This window comes from Bombus vancouverensis, chromosome 7 (assembly GCF_051014615.1).
Source record: "Bombus vancouverensis nearcticus chromosome 7, iyBomVanc1_principal, whole genome shotgun sequence".
Classification (NCBI taxonomy): domain Eukaryota; kingdom Metazoa; phylum Arthropoda; class Insecta; order Hymenoptera; family Apidae; genus Bombus; species Bombus vancouverensis.
Window position 1 is genome coordinate 4,697,854 of NC_134917.1, and position 15,597 is coordinate 4,713,450.

The 15,597-nt window shown below is 35.6% G+C and overlaps 3 protein-coding genes across 3 annotated transcripts; 1 reads left to right on the forward strand and 2 right to left on the reverse strand.

Annotated features, from left to right (window-relative positions):
* Positions 1 to 13: 13 nt before the first annotated feature.
* On the reverse strand, positions 14 to 9,371 carry zyd (sodium/potassium/calcium exchanger zydeco). The gene is made up of 8 exons (XM_033343333.2): positions 9,266 to 9,371; positions 4,081 to 4,254; positions 3,644 to 3,831; positions 3,233 to 3,473; positions 2,503 to 2,628; positions 2,010 to 2,225; positions 1,795 to 1,896; positions 14 to 1,638 (listed from the first exon to the last, which is right to left on the reverse strand). Exons 1-8 carry the CDS (start codon positions 9,312 to 9,314, stop codon positions 1,295 to 1,297), a joined length of 1,440 nt encoding a protein of 479 aa, XP_033199224.1. The 5' UTR covers positions 9,315 to 9,371; the 3' UTR covers positions 14 to 1,294.
* A 951-nt stretch (positions 9,372 to 10,322) lies between these two features.
* On the forward strand, positions 10,323 to 14,132 carry LOC117161638 (sodium/potassium/calcium exchanger 4). The gene is made up of 9 exons (XM_033343326.2): positions 10,323 to 10,539; positions 11,099 to 11,326; positions 11,465 to 11,652; positions 11,781 to 11,928; positions 12,127 to 12,228; positions 12,329 to 12,385; positions 12,488 to 12,697; positions 12,793 to 12,894; positions 13,371 to 14,132. The coding sequence occupies exons 1-9, from the start codon at positions 10,398 to 10,400 to the stop codon at positions 13,703 to 13,705; spliced, it is 1,512 nt and encodes a 503-aa protein (XP_033199217.1). The 5' UTR covers positions 10,323 to 10,397; the 3' UTR covers positions 13,706 to 14,132.
* Positions 14,133 to 14,273: 141 nt separating this feature from the next.
* Positions 14,274 to 15,325, reverse strand: LOC117161645 (peptidyl-prolyl cis-trans isomerase). The gene is made up of 2 exons (XM_033343347.2): positions 15,246 to 15,325; positions 14,274 to 15,171 (listed from the first exon to the last, which is right to left on the reverse strand). The coding sequence occupies exon 2, from the start codon at positions 14,911 to 14,913 to the stop codon at positions 14,419 to 14,421; it is 495 nt and encodes a 164-aa protein (XP_033199238.1). The 5' UTR covers positions 14,914 to 15,171; positions 15,246 to 15,325; the 3' UTR covers positions 14,274 to 14,418.
* Between the last annotated feature and the right edge of the window lie 272 nt (positions 15,326 to 15,597).

A 15,597-nucleotide genomic window follows, 5' to 3' on the forward strand; every position in this document is an offset into this window, starting at 1 on the left:
ATTACCAACAATCTCTTTTTAATAACTTATTACAGTACTTTATTAATCTCGTTAAGTTCTTAGATTACTTAAATATACACCCTGCGGCGAATTTCAGTACATGTCAATGTATTTTATCAAATAAACGTGATGTCAATCTTGGCGCGCAATTATCGAAACTTTCGTAATTCCCCCGTTCCGATAACCGATTGTCATGGTGTTCCGCAATGATAACCGATTATCGAAACTTTATTTAATCGGACGTACTAGCTACCCAATATACGTATTCATATTCGTTTGATGTATGTGCTGTATTTCTCGAAATGAAACATTTATAAAAGCGGCAGTCTTTTCTACGCTATCGGTCTACTGTATATACATATATTATATACATACATACATACATACATTACACACTCACACACACACACGCGCGCACGCACGCACGCATGCACGAACATATGCATACTTCATTCATATATATATATGTATATATGTGTGTATATATATGAATATACATATATACGATGTTACATACGTGTTCGTTATGTATACTTCGTACTTTTGTTGATTTCTTAATCTTCGTTTGTCTCTAGCTTCTTTCGCTTTTCTTTGTAATCCAATTCTTTTCACCGACATCTTATTACGATCTTATTATTATTTATTATTTTAACAATATTTTGTTTCCTAATTCCATTTACTCGTTTAATCATTGTTACCAACATTTTCTATCATTACGAATACGTGAGTACGCTTCAACGTTCAGATCCTGCACTCGCATAAATGACAAACTCTTTCTTATTCTTTTACCAGAGGACGAAATTTCCTTGTTTTCTTCTTTTTTCCGTTTACTGTTTATATCCCTAAATCACGTTAGAAATTACATGTTGTTCGTGGTAAGCGGAATAATTAGACGATAGCGCGAGAGAAAGAGTTGGAGAGATGGAAACGATAAAATTTGATCGCAATAGAGAAGTCAAAGGGTGATCGAGTATGTGATGATTTGATGTGAAAAAAAGGACAGAAAAAGGGCGAAAAAGAAAAAGAGAGAAAAAGAGAGAGGGATGGGAAAGAGAGAGAAATGGGGGAGAAGGCATTGTGGATGGATTACGAAGGAAAGAATGCCATGGAGTAACGGAGCCTCGGGGTGAAGAACGATCTCGTCGAAAAACGAGACGGGAGAAGAAATAGTTTCGTATAATGTAAAACAGCGTTCTTCGGTTCACAATGTTTTTCGTAAGTTCGGGAGAACGTACGAGGATCAGAGTAAACACCGTATGAAATATCATTAAGCAACTCTACTTTCGATTTCGGATCACTTGACCGTCCTCTGGCACGTGGGCAAGTTTACCCTGAAGAATACATTGAGTTCTATCAACGAGGCTAATATCAAAAATACCGCATACATACATAAACAGGCTCGACCAACTTTTCTATCAAGCTGAAACTTATTCGAAGCAAAAGCAATGTAGAGTAACATTAGTGTCGATAACAGCGATATGGCACTGTACTCGAGCCCACCAGAATTTATACTGATGTAATGTTTTCCTGGTTGTGTCGGTGAAAACGAAGATTTAATTAGCCACGGTAGACCCAAACACAACAATATGTCGAAAGTGTTTGATCCGATCGAGTTGCTAATACCCATCGAGCCGTGTCCTGGTACAAAATAAATCGATCGAAAGATTTAACATAGAAACTATCGCGCCGTCCATTTCAAATATTATTCACAAATTAATAATTGTTCCTCACTAGTACCCAATTAATTCATTATTCATCTAATTTTTCATACGTTATATTCGTATATCAGCTTACCTTGCTTTGCTACTATTACGCTTGATACAGCCTCTGGTACGCTGGTACCAGCAGCCAGGAAAGTAATGCCCATCACGGAATCCGGTATTTTCAGAGTGTCTCCTGAAAAGAAAGTAATCACGTTTGCCTCATCCTGTTTTTTGTTCTTTTTTCTTATACGATTTCAGTTCTATCTGTTCTTTCGCTTTTTTTTTACTTGCTATCACTTTCATTACCAATTATAGTGATCATCCATGCGACCACATAGCTCAACGATCCAATCCAAATGATGCACATAAGGAACGTTATCGGAAACCAATTCTTGAATCGTGGCTTTTCACAATCCGGAATAGTACACATGAAAACTAAATGAATCGGCCAAGTCATAATCCATGCTGTTTTTCTTATCCACCCAGCTCGTGTCGGCCAAACCAATAATTCGTATTCATAATCTGTTCAACGTAAAAGTATGCAACGCTTTTATTTTCCCTCTTTTTCTCCTTCTCCTCCCCCCACCCCTCCTTCCCTTTCTACGCTTTCCGCCAACACGCATCACTCTCTCTCTCTCTCTCTCTCTCTCTTTCTCTCTTTCTCTCCCTGCTCCCTGCACTCTCACCATTATTAGTTTAAAATTTGAAGAAACGTTCGGAAGGAAGTGATTTTTCTTTTTACCTGTTTCCGAAATGGATAATACTAAATTTTGCCCAGTGAAATTTCTATACTACTTACTAGGGTCGGGATTCTCTTCTTGAGGTTTCGTTCCTCCATTTTGCAATGGTAGATCTATATGTTCAGTTTGTTCAACGGCCGATTGTACTTTGTCGGATCTTGCCATGTGAATTTCCGTGCTGCCTTCTAAAGAAACGACACTTTCTGTTTAACTCTTTTTAAATGGACAAATATACAAATGTTCGGGGTAAGTATATACGGGGTGGTTGGTAACTGGCGGTACAAGCGGAAAGGGGATGATTCTACGCGAAAAAAGAAGTCGAAAATATAGAATAAAAATTTTTTTTAAATTTTTTTTTTTACTTTTTCCATCGAGACAACGATCTACAGTGAGATCCGTTATAACGTACCGCACGTGTTCCGAGAGAAAATTCAAAATCGATTTTCTCGAAAACAAAGCCTCAAACGAAAAATTTTTATTCTATATTTTCGACTTCTTTTTTCGCGTAGAATCACCCCCTTTCCGCTTGTACTACCAGTTACCAACCACCTTGTATATTGTAAGAAACGTTGTAAATAAATCGGTACACAACTATATTTGCAACGATATTGAATGTACTATTCATTCGTACACAAACGTAAGTAAGAACATGGATATGTATTCGCACATGCGTATGTATATAAGATGATCATATCTACGATGTCAAAGAAAAAGACTACGATATCCAGATCGTTATCGTTATTCGAGTCTATCTGAGCAGAGTAAAGTGTTTAGTACTTGTTCTCTTACCTGTCGCGTGTCGGTGATCATCCGTTGACGATCGATCAGCATTATGCGTACGGAATCGCGTGCATCGCTGAAACGATTTGTCCCAATACATGACGGCGATGTATACGATGTACAATAACACTAGCGTTAACGCTTCGTACCATTCTACTCGTTCGTCGTGTATGATACATATCAGAATGGCAACCGTAACGCCGTAGGCGAGGCAGTCTCTGCTAACTGGCCACCAGTCAAGAGGAACTACCTGTACGTATTCGATTAACGTACGTAGACCGTTTGAGTTGCATAATACATAATATACATACAGGAAATATCGATAGGTTTCTTAATTGCACGCAGTCAACTAATAAAACGATAATAAAAACTTGTCCAATACTCTATGTGCACCAAGTTATGTAGATCACAAAAACTTACCATCCCAGCACCTATACCGCAGCAAGCCGGTACCGCGAGAATATTGAATACAGCCGAGCCTACTATTGTTCCGACACCGATGTCACCTTCGGTGATGAACGTGCCGATTGCGTTTACGAACAGTTCCGGCGCCGACGTTGCTGCGGCCATAAAGGTAGCACCTGCCACGTCCTTGGACATTGAAAGTGCTGAAATTGAAATTTAAAAACATTCAGAAACAAATTAAGAAATTCGTATCGCTTTGGTTCATTTCACACTTGACTTCGTTCTTCTTCTACTTTCTTCTATGTACAAACCAGCTGTTTCACCCACGAATCATTCAATAAATTTATTCATCAGGTAGACGAACACAAACGAAAAACATATCTATAAGTCGACACCAATCGTAGCCTCCTAGAAAATAATATATTTAGAAATAACTGCGAAATGTTCCTTACCGTGACATATCTTTTCTACTGCGGGAACGAAGAATTTATCACACACTACCGCTAACGCGATAAACAGGTAAAGCGAAACGATTACGTGCACGACGACAGCTCCGCCCTGCCTCTGTTTCTCGTCGAAAAGGTCGTGTGGAAAGTCTTCTATCGCTGGAGGTGTACAATTTATACCTAGAACATAATATCTTTTTATTTTTATGTGTTTAATTCCATGTCCAACGCGTCGAAGAAAAGATTTGTTCCCGGATACCGATAAGGACGATTTATTTCATAGTAACAGGTAGTTAATGTAACAGTTTGATATTTGGCGATGGAACGATGGTCAAGCGAAAAAACGCATCTAATTCGAACGAATTGTCAATTTTTTCTTTTCTATTTTTTCTTTTTCATTGATGTTTATCCTATTTTCACCTATATTTGTTGTATCATATTGAAGGAGGAAACGGCCGCATCACAAGAAAGAAGAGCGACGCGGCGTTATCATAGAATTCTTGCTTGCCATTTCTTGCTCTTAATCCCATTATATTTATTTCACGTCCATTATGTTTCTCGTCGATTTTTTCGATCTCTTAATAAATCTTCATTGTTTAAAGATACCGGATGTATGTGTATACAGTAAAACGATCGTGTTTGCTTACATTCTATTGGCATTCGATTTTGGTTAATCTATTACATAAGTAGCGACGACCTTGCATACTTGGATAGAAACGTCAAATACACACACAAATGTGATTACGAACCCAGATAATTGGTTTGTATTCGTTCTAGCCACGATGATCACAAATATAATCGGTTCATTGACCTTCGATGTTCACTCGTTGAATCTCTCTTCCCGGAAAGATGTCTTACTTAAAAATTCAATTTCATTCATAATCATCTAACCATGACCTAGTGGCGACAAACATCATCGTAACGAAGCGGTTTCCAATATACTATTCGAAAATAAATAAGCGACACGCCTGCCGATTTTGGATACATACGTACTAATTGCAACATTCGAATTCATTTTCAGAACTTATATTCTAAACTGGCAAATAAGTTCGAAGGCAAAACATACATATGTAATATATAAACACGTAAATAATTGTGACGAATGATACGATGCAACATTTTATCGTAGACACGTATTAATCTATATATATTTAAAAGTAAGCTGGAACAAAGAATAGTACACAAATTTCAAATAACCGTTCGTGTCATAGTTTACGTGGCATTTGCTTGCTCGGTTTCATAAGTTACTCGATGAAAACCATTCCCACGCGCACTCAAAGACAAATAACTCTCTTGGATATGACAGATCAGAAATGATCGCTACAATTGTTCACTCGCGACTCTTTAGCTTTATCATCGAATCGTATCTTTGTCATTTATTTGGTATCTTCTTTTCAACTTTTACTACGACATTTATGCAGGTACACATGTACGTAAATAGACGGAAACAAACACATGCATATGCACATTTTTCATTACGGATGAGTGGACGAAAATAGCAGAAATAAGAAAATTGTGGAAAACTATTTCTACTTTCAACGATAGATTCGTTTAATGCTCCAGTTTATCAATAACTATAAGTAAATGAAATATCGATGAGCATTAGTTTTGACGGATATTATATACAAGGGCTAATAAATGTTTCTCGCTACAAAATTTTTCGTTATATAAGTAAATCGTGAGAAATGTCTGATGCTTCACTAAATTTTATCGCATTTCTCGGTTTTCATCTAGCGTCTTTTCAACATGTTATAGTTATTGGCCGTAGTTTGTTAAACTTTGATTTTCCCGATAATTCGATGTTGATTTGCCTATTCTGTTTGATTCATTTCGCACATTCATTTCTCAAGTTTCGATACAAAACTCATTTAACCTTAAGTGTACCTAACAATATTTTTACAGCATAATAATCTCTCTATAACAAAGTTGCACTTGTATATCATTGTTCCTTATCATATCCCAACACATTCCGAATAAATGAAATGGCAGGCAAATTGAAAGTTTTATATTCCCTTTCATCGATCTTTTCTCGTAAATTTCATTAAAATATGCGATGCATGCGACAACGGTATTTCATAGCAATGGTTGTATAACGAAAGGAAAAAATGTTCTTTTTCAATAAATATTGGAAATAAGAGCGAGTTTTCGAATTTCAATGACCTTCAAATATGTTGTCAAGGTGAACATTCTGGAGAACTTTTTCCTACACATATAACCGCTGCGCTGTTCGGCTTTGGTTTTCAGGTTATGTATAAAGCAATTTATTTTTAATACTATATGCATTATTTAACAACTTATTTTAGATACGTATGTTATATTGAAATACTTACTACATTTTTGACCAATCGAAAATTCTGAAATAAGTGCAACATTCTGTATATCAATCAATTCATCGAGGATTATTTTACGTCTAATGACGGCCGGATACTACTCTGACCCAACCTATAACACATTGATTTTCCTTTTCTATTTATATAATATTACAAATGGTTCCCTTTCATCAATGCGTTAAGTTTAGGTTGGGCTATATAAAAATACGGTCGCTTATTCCAGTATGGAGTGTAATCATAATCTAAATTTGATTCAAGTTTTTTGCGAATATCTTGAAAGGTAACGCCGAGCGATGATTATATGTATGTGTAGGAAATAGTGGTTTAGAATATTGATCTGGTTAATATATTTCAAGGACTTTGAAATCGGCGAAGTCGCCCATTTTTCCATTATATATTGTTTTTCTTACGAGGACTCTTTGCGCATATTCCTACCTTCGTTTGCGGAGCTATTCAACGTCACTCACATTTTCCATGTGATTTTCTCTCATCCCATTTTAAAGTTTCCATCGTTAAACGTTTCTCTACATCGTATACATATCTGCATGTGTATATATATATACACACACACACACACACATATGGTACATGTATATTGTATATACATTAATGACGATCGTTGGAAATAAAGATCAATTTGAAAGTGATATCCCATTGTTGGTGTACATGTGTGAAAGAAAAGTCCTGTCTAGGTTCAAATTAACAACTTTGTTTCTTCACCTCCGTTCTTAGATCTTGATAATTCTTCTCCTATAACCTGTTACAATCGACGTAATGAAGCAAACGATGCACGTATTGGTGTCTTGTACAGGTTACACAGCTGTATAGTTGATGTGACTTCCTACCGATTAAGCAACCTAAAGAAGTTAAATTGCTCTCATTCAAGTTGGCAGAGGAGATGCCATTCATGTCTAATGTACGTCGTATAAACTAGATATAACGTGGCTTGACCATTCGGTGTCGAACGGTTTCGTCTCGTTGGAAACAAACGATGATCATCGGCTTGATCGCCGATCATTAAACGTTGATTCTCAATTAGCAATCTGTTGATTTTTCTTTCATCACATCGTCGCAATTTCGAAAGAACTCAAAACTTTATTATTTCTTCTGTGTTTCGACCGCCGATAAGATCTATCGTGTACGATGCACAGGATTTTTCATTTATATTTTTGCGTTTCTTCGCATTTCGATATTTATTCAAAAAGAACAATGTGCGAGAGCGGAGGCAATATTTTTATCATCATATAAACTTTTGCAGTTCAAATACATCCAGACGGAACATTTCTCAGAATCTCAATCCTAAATCATAAGCAGTACTATATTACTAGTACTGTTCACCTCTTCGTCTCACTTTGCTCCATTACACGGCTATCTATTGAAATTGATATATATATATATATATATATATATATATATATATATGTATATATATATGCATGCATATATATGCATATATATATATATATATATATATATATATACATACATACAGTTGCGCCGATTCATTTTATGATTCCTTTATAAAAATTAAAATACCAACGTGTCTCATGATTGTACGTACGTTAACGGGCATCGTATTAATCTTAAATAAAAAAATAGCAATAATTTATCAACACAAAGACCACAAATAACAACGAATGTTAATTAACATGTTTAAGCATCTGTTAAACGTAGCATTCGTTACGAGTAACGAATCGTGCGAATACATAGGTACATAATAATATATGTCCATGAGTTTGAACAAGTTTCATTATCACTAACCGTAACACAAACTAAATCTTTTGACACGGATCGTTATACCCAATAACTTATCAAGTTGTTTAAACAAGGTTTCAATTAACCTGCATATAGAAGAACGACATGCGATGTGAAACTGGGATGAAATAAAAATAAGTAAAGGGAGTAGAAAGGAAGAAAAACGGTCGAGAGATAGAGAGCAAAGAGCGAGAGAGCAAGAGAGAGTGCGTGTGAGAGAGAAAGAGAGTGAGGAGGAGAGAAAAGAGAGAGAGAGAGGAGGAGAGAAAGGAGAGCGAAGGTGATCGAACAGAGAAAAGAGAGCAACGAGATTCAATTCATTCTATAAATTTTGGAATAAACATGTCTCTAGCCTGCACACGATCTCTTGTAGAAATAAAAATCACAGAACTCTTGCGATTTATAAAGAGAAAGAGATAATGAATAATTCATACGTCTCATATGAACAAACATTTTACTTTACGCGTACGTTGTGCTTTGACAAGCGCCCTTCTGCGCAAGATTAGTTTCGAATATCTCGTCTTATTCGTAGTCTTTTAGACCAATCGATCATCGGAAACTAAATCACAAGTATTGATGCGCGATACGCAGCACCGCACGACACACCTGTACGTTTAATTGAATTCAGTTGAAAATGCACCAAATGTTTGGAACGATTTTCTATTTTTGGCTTCTATTTTTAGTTGATCTTGCATCGTTGTCCCTTTCCTCTTTTCTCAGTCTTCTTCCTTCTTCCATTTGTCTGCCTCATTTTCTACCCCATACTCATTCTCCTTCATCTTCCTTTTCCTTATGATGTATACTATTCTTCTACTCTTCCCTCTGTTGTTATTGCTGCTGCTAATGCTGATGTTAGCCATCCTGCTGTCCCTCCACTTCCTTCTCTTCCTCCTCCTTCTCCTCGTCTTCCTCCACCTCCTCCTGTTCCTTCTCTTCCTACGTCTCCTCCACCTTGTTCGATACTTTAATTCCGATTTTTTAATATCATTCCGTTCTATCTTTCACCGCTATCAAAGCACACCCCCCTAACCATTCTTGTATCGATCGAACATATACCATAAAAAAGCATCCGTTCCCGATAATATTCAAAATATATTTGAACGAACCTCCTCCTAAGTCAGACGTATCCATGTTGTCAATCCCGTTGTCACACATATACTACATTAACAACTACTCCGAAGTCCGGCAGCGTTTGTTGGAATCGCCCCTCCCTCTAACTCTTCTCTTCTCATCTCTCGCGCATCGCGCCCGCTGAATCGTGCCGCGGTCAAAATGCGAAATCGTCATCGCACTAATCGTCGTTATGGCTTCCTTGAAAATTGAACGTCGTACCGTATATATTCTATTCCGACACAATCAAGCATTTTGCATTACTTATTCCCTTCAAATTTATTCCTCCAGTCGCACACGTCGCATACACACACTCGCACGCGTCGATTCTTTTCTCATTGATTATTTTAAAAGCAGCATTACGATATTCTGGGAAATAAACTAACTAACAAACGGATTGATAGAAAAGCTTTTAAACACGGTAAACTGTGTGACGGGATACGATGCGATGGGTTACAGTAGAAGCAACTTGCAGCAGTAAAAATGTAATGTCGTTCTCTCTGTATGATGCGCGCAAAGAGAACAATTAGCACTGTCAATTGTAAATAAGTTGACTGTCAGTCAACTGTAACTACGATTCAGTGTGTACGGTTTCATTCGAAAAAATGCAACGGACAAGTAAGTAGAACTAGAAAAATGGAAATGAATGAAGAAACAAATTGATTCATGCCCCTTCTTTTAAATCTTCAACTGAGATGCTGTTTCAAAATTGAAATGCGTATGTACATTTGTACACTGTACACACGTAAATATGAATTTAATGTCTCACAATAGATAATCACATATATAAGGATAAATACCAGTAAACATAACCATAAACATATAAGTTTATGGTATACAACATTTCAGAGCGTTCACCCGTTATCGATAGATATGTATTTGACAATTTAAATGCTCCAGTAGCAGGGATACTCCTGTTGTTGGATTATCAGTAAAGGGATGTCTTTATTCGTTTTGTATAGTATCTTATCTGTGTAAAGTTAAAACCGATAATGCTCGTAAACGAAAAACATCGATGCGGTCAGCTCGACTTAGCGAATCAAAATTAGTATCATACGGAACGGCAAGTCGCACCGTTAGCTCGATCACTGAAACTTATCGCTGATTAATTGAAACAGCAACTACGAAATGACGCGGAAACATAGACAAATGATAGGCTACAAAATATTCTGTATGATCGTCGTTCCAACGATGTATTTGATCTTCGTTAATACGTTAGCAATATTTCTTCCAAACAATGCAGCAAGTGCGAATAACCCTACGGATACGCGTAAGTCTCGTTTTCTGAATTCTCCGTATTCTCAATTCTTCCTCTTCCTTCCTCTTACGTTATATGTGTCTTATACATATCAAGTAATTCATATCGTATCATATTATTGTCATAAGTAAACAAAAGTCCATGACTTTTGTTTTCTTAAACATACATTTGTCCCTTATTGCGACATGCACGATTAGTTGCGTTCTCTCAAAGAGTAAAGGAACAACTAATAACAAGCGATAAGTAATAAAGGGCAATTATGATGAAGCATTCGACGACTAACGAATGCGTATACACGGACGCATGCCGCTACGTTGAACGAAAAAGATGGTGGAGATATCGAGATACTAAAATTTAGAATGAATCATTACGTAATATGTTCGCATTATAAATACGATCTATATATAGTATATTTTATATATACATATAAAACTTTCACCTTTTACCTCTACGCTTGTTCTCCTTACTTTCCATTTATAATGTAACATAGTTCCTTCGTTATCATTGGAATTCACGCGTATAGTTACTATTATATATCATTACGAGTACGTACATATTCTATCTCTTTAAGGACTTCGCAAGTTATTGCAAATTGGACCAAGCGCTATCGAAGCTGGAGAAAATGAAGTAAACTGCACTCCTCCAGCGATAAAAGAGTTTCCATCGGATGGCCTTACTCGACAGCAAAGACAATCGGGTTTTATAGCTATACATTTCGTGATAGCGATTTACATGTTTCTGTTACTCGCTATCGTTTGTGATGACTTTTTTGTGCCGTCGATTAAAAAAATTTGCCACAGTAAGTTCAGTATAGCAGCTTTAATTCATTTCCACCTTATTTTTATTTCAAGAAAGGCTATCGTCAAGATCTAAGATAATTTTTTATATAGCTAATACAGCTAAAACGTTGAAACTATTACATGGATTTGATTTTCAGAGATTAACGTAACAGAAGATGTCGCAGGAGCAACAATTATGGCAGCAGCTAGCTCTAGCCCAGAGCTGTTTATCAATATCGTAGGTACTTTTGTCACGGAAGGAGATTTGGGCGTCGGCACGATTGTTGGTTCTGCTGTTTTCAATATATTAGCTGTGCCTGCTTGTTGTGGTTTATTTGCAAATCAGGTGAGATCTTATCCTTGCGTCTTACACAGACGGAACACACTGTCGATTATGTATGAATCGAAAATAAAATCAAGTACATGAAAAAGGAAACCAAGAAATAAACACGAATAAAGCAAATCTTTGTTCAGGTATTGAATCTGGAAGGGTGGCCTGTCACGCGAGATACTATCGCATACGCATTCACAGTTCTCTTACTTATTTTAACTTTACGAGACGGTCGTATCGAATGGTACGAGGGATTGATTCTCGTTCTCTTGTATGTTTTGTACATTTTAGGTAAGTTTATGAAGTACTATTCAGGTAATTCCCCATCGTTACTTGATTCTTTCTATCGATAAGTGATAAAACCTTTTAAGTTGAGAAACTAAATAAATATTTCGTTCCATTTTTACTAATCTTCATTGCTACTTTATAATTTCCACACAGACTGCTTGTATCTCTAATTAAATGAAACGGAAATGTTTATCGTTCTAGCAATGTGTTTCGATCGGAAGATACATCAGTTTGTTCAATCGATAACAAATACAAGAAAGAAGTATAAGAATCTTTCCGAATCAACTCCCCTACTTTCTAATGGTATTGTTTATATCGATTAATTTTTTATTCAATTCAATTCTCTGAATTATACGTCGTTGAGTTTCATTTAAAAACACACGTCATCCGTTTGTTCTGTCAGACCTGGTTAAAAGCACGGATATTATTTTGTTGGAATCGAGCGGTGAAGATGAATCGCGTAAGTAACATAGATTGCATGAAAATATGTACAAGAATCCTTTGAGAAGCCTTAATCCCAATAAATATCTACCTATGTGTATATATACATATATTATTTTAGTTGATATCGTGAATATGAAGAATTGGCCAAATTCGACGTGCGAACGGATTTGGTGGTTGATTACTTGGCCTATAAATTTTGTGCTTCTCATTACGATTCCTGACTGTAGAAGAAACACATTGAAATCTTGGTACCCCCTTACTTTTATCATGTGTATAATATGGATAGCAACTACTTCGTACATAGTTGGATGGGTTATCACTGTAATTGGTACGTATCCTTGCAACAATTGTTGTTATCGTTCCCAGATATATAAATGCACTCCTTTTATTCTCGATATCGATTTAAAATGATCCTTATTTCAGGTGATACATTTAGGATTCCTGATTCCATAATGGGATTGACGTTTCTTGCGGCAGGAATGAGTGTACCGGAGGCTGTTTCTAGTGTTATCGTTGCGAATCAAGGTAATTTTCTTCATTTTGCGCTTTCACTCACCGATACCTTGCTAATAGAAGAATCAACCGGTTAAAACGAATTTTCATTTGAACGTACCTCCAAAGTAACCGATTAACCTTTGGAGTGATTTTCTTGTGATAATCGGTACATCGATCAAGAAATAATATATATGTAGCTAGCGAATAGCGGTCACGATAACGTAGCTATCGTGAAATATCACGATAACATAGTTATCGTGAGACGGTTAGGTTACGATAACGCACCGCGTGATATTATCACGACGTTATTATCAAATTTGCCTCATCTTAGAATCGCTTTATAATCAGTTACAAACCACGTCATGTATTTACAGTATTATAAATGTTTTTACTTTTTCTTCACGACTAGCATTCATAAAGTACCGATATTTTACGATTTCTTTTCCTTTGTTTTTTCCTAATCTTTCTTTCTTATTTGGTATTGTTGATTCAAAATATGATTTTAGGGCACGGAGCCATGGGCATAAGTAATTCGATCGGTTCAAACGTATTCGACGTGTTACTTTGTCTCGGATTACCTTGGTTCCTGAAAGCAGCACTTTTTCCGAAAACACCTGGCGATCATTATGTAACGATTAATTCACAAGGTCTGGTTTACAATTCCATATCGTTATTTTCTACTCTCACCGTACTTTATTTGTCTCTTCTAATTGGCAAATTTAAATTGACTCGATCCATTGGAATAGTTTGCCTCATTATGTATGTAATTTTCTTGGTATTTGCTTCCATCCTCGAACTCAATTTGTTCTTTGTGGTTAATTTACCAATATGTGTTAACTGATACTTTATACATATGTTTGTTAATCCACTGACAATCTATCTTTACTGACCAAGTTTTACAAAAGGATTCGGAACTTTGAATCAGGCTCTCCTTTTATCTCCTTTCGATATTTTGATACGCACCATGAATCGTTGAAACATCAATTGAACATTGGTTTCACAATGAATGTATCGTGCTTGTCGCAAATAATTCAACTTTTAATTAGTTCATTATATTTTCCTGAATGTTTGTGTGCATTCTAGTGTATTATTTTGTGACGCATATGTACTTATGAATTTGTGCACATATAAATTTAATGAGTGTAATATATGAATGCCTATGTATGTATGTATATATGATATTTATATAGCTATTTCAACGATTTACAAACCATTTATATTTAGCATAAGTGTTTTTCAAATAAATTTCTGAAGTACTGTCCTTGTAGTTTAGCCAAGATACGAAAGAAAATTACAGAGATTTTTATAGTCCTCTGATATACGTAACATATAATGTATCTCATTACAAAGTAAGTTTCAATGGAAATGTATAGCTGTACGAATATGTCAGAGAAAGAAAAAGAACACAATTATTTATGTCATCCAAACAGACGCATTATTTCATTTGATATTTGTATATTTTTATACTACATTATTCATTTTACAAGAATTTGCCTATCAAGAAAAAGAAAATACATATATATGACATATTATAAAGGTGTAAAATACAATGCTTTAAAGTTGACCGCAATTGGTAATTACAACCTTCTGGTGTGTTTTCCCACTTTGTGAGCCATAACTTTCAATTTTTTTTACTACACCCATACCATCAACTACAGAACCAAAAACTACATGCTTATTATCCAACCAAGTAGTCTTTATAGTAGTTAGAAAAAATTGTGAACCGTTGGTGTTAGACCCAGAATTTGCCATAGACAATATGCCTGGTCCAGTGTGTTTCAATTCAAAATTTTCATCTTCAAACTTTTCCCCATAAATAGATTTTCCTCCTGTACCATTGTGATTAGTGAAATCACCACCTTGGCACATAAATTTAGGAATTATTCGGTGGAAGGTACTTCCTTTATATCCGAAACCTTTCTCTCCCGTACAAAGAGCGCGAAAATTTTCTGCTGTCTTTGGGACTACATCTGTTCGTAATTCCATCACGATACGACCCAATGGTTTATCATCAGCGGCTACATCAAAATATACTCGTGGCAAAACCATAACGATATTTGCAAAACGTACTTTACTTTATCACAGCGTCTTTTCCTCAGCAGGTGACATATAATGAGCAACAATAATTAAGTATACGTTATTTTGTAATTCAACTTATGCTACTTTAATTTATTTAAGAAATAACTGAATCAAACAAAATCGTTTAGCAAAAATAACTAGGTTAGTTTCTTTCGCTTAGAAATATATATGATTAAAGTATGATCGACACGACATCTTCATTGTCACACTGTACCAGATGTGACCAGCCTAAACATAAATCAGTTATATTTATGATATGTAGATATATTCTATACATCAGCGGTTCTTAATCTTTTGCTTACCACAGATCTCCTTTAAATATATAATTTTTTGTTGTCGCAAAGCCTCAAAACCTAATTTAAAATTCAAGTCTAGAACGTGCCTTAAACATGTATATTTAAAACACTCATCAATTAGTCGTCAAGAATTTATAAATTTGGAGAGGATAAATATTTTTTATTCCAATAATAAAAGGGTAACTTATGTATGTAAAAACTTCGCTGCCTCCCGGAGGTTTGCAAGCTAATTGTTTTACATATTTGCTTATTTAAATCGTTTTATGTTTTAATAGATATTATCTCATATTACGAATAATATATATACATATATTGTATATGATCATAATTGAGATCATTCGTTTTTTATGCATACTAT

Bases quoted from the DNA above. Each gene is read 5' to 3' on its own strand.
- LOC117161638 (XM_033343326.2), top strand. From the start codon at position 10,398: ATGACGCGGAAACATAGACAAATGATAGGCTACAAAATATTCTGTATG. The intron at 11,327-11,464 runs GTAAGTTCAGTA...TTTGATTTTCAG, and splicing joins GATTAAAAAAATTTGCCACA to AGATTAACGTAACAGAAGAT. The intron at 12,229-12,328 runs GTATTGTTTATA...TTGTTCTGTCAG, and splicing joins AACTCCCCTACTTTCTAATG to ACCTGGTTAAAAGCACGGAT.
- zyd (XM_033343333.2), bottom strand. From the start codon at position 9,314: ATGTGTGACAACGGGATTGACAACATGGATACGTCTGACTTAGGAGGA. The intron at 4,255-9,265 runs GTTCGTTCAAAT...ATTATGTTCTAG, and splicing joins TACGTCTGACTTAGGAGGAG to GTATAAATTGTACACCTCCA. The intron at 3,474-3,643 runs GTAAGTTTTTGT...GAATACGTACAG, and splicing joins GCGGTATAGGTGCTGGGATG to GTAGTTCCTCTTGACTGGTG.
- LOC117161645 (XM_033343347.2), bottom strand. From the start codon at position 14,913: ATGGTTTTGCCACGAGTATATTTTGATGTAGCCGCTGATGATAAACCA.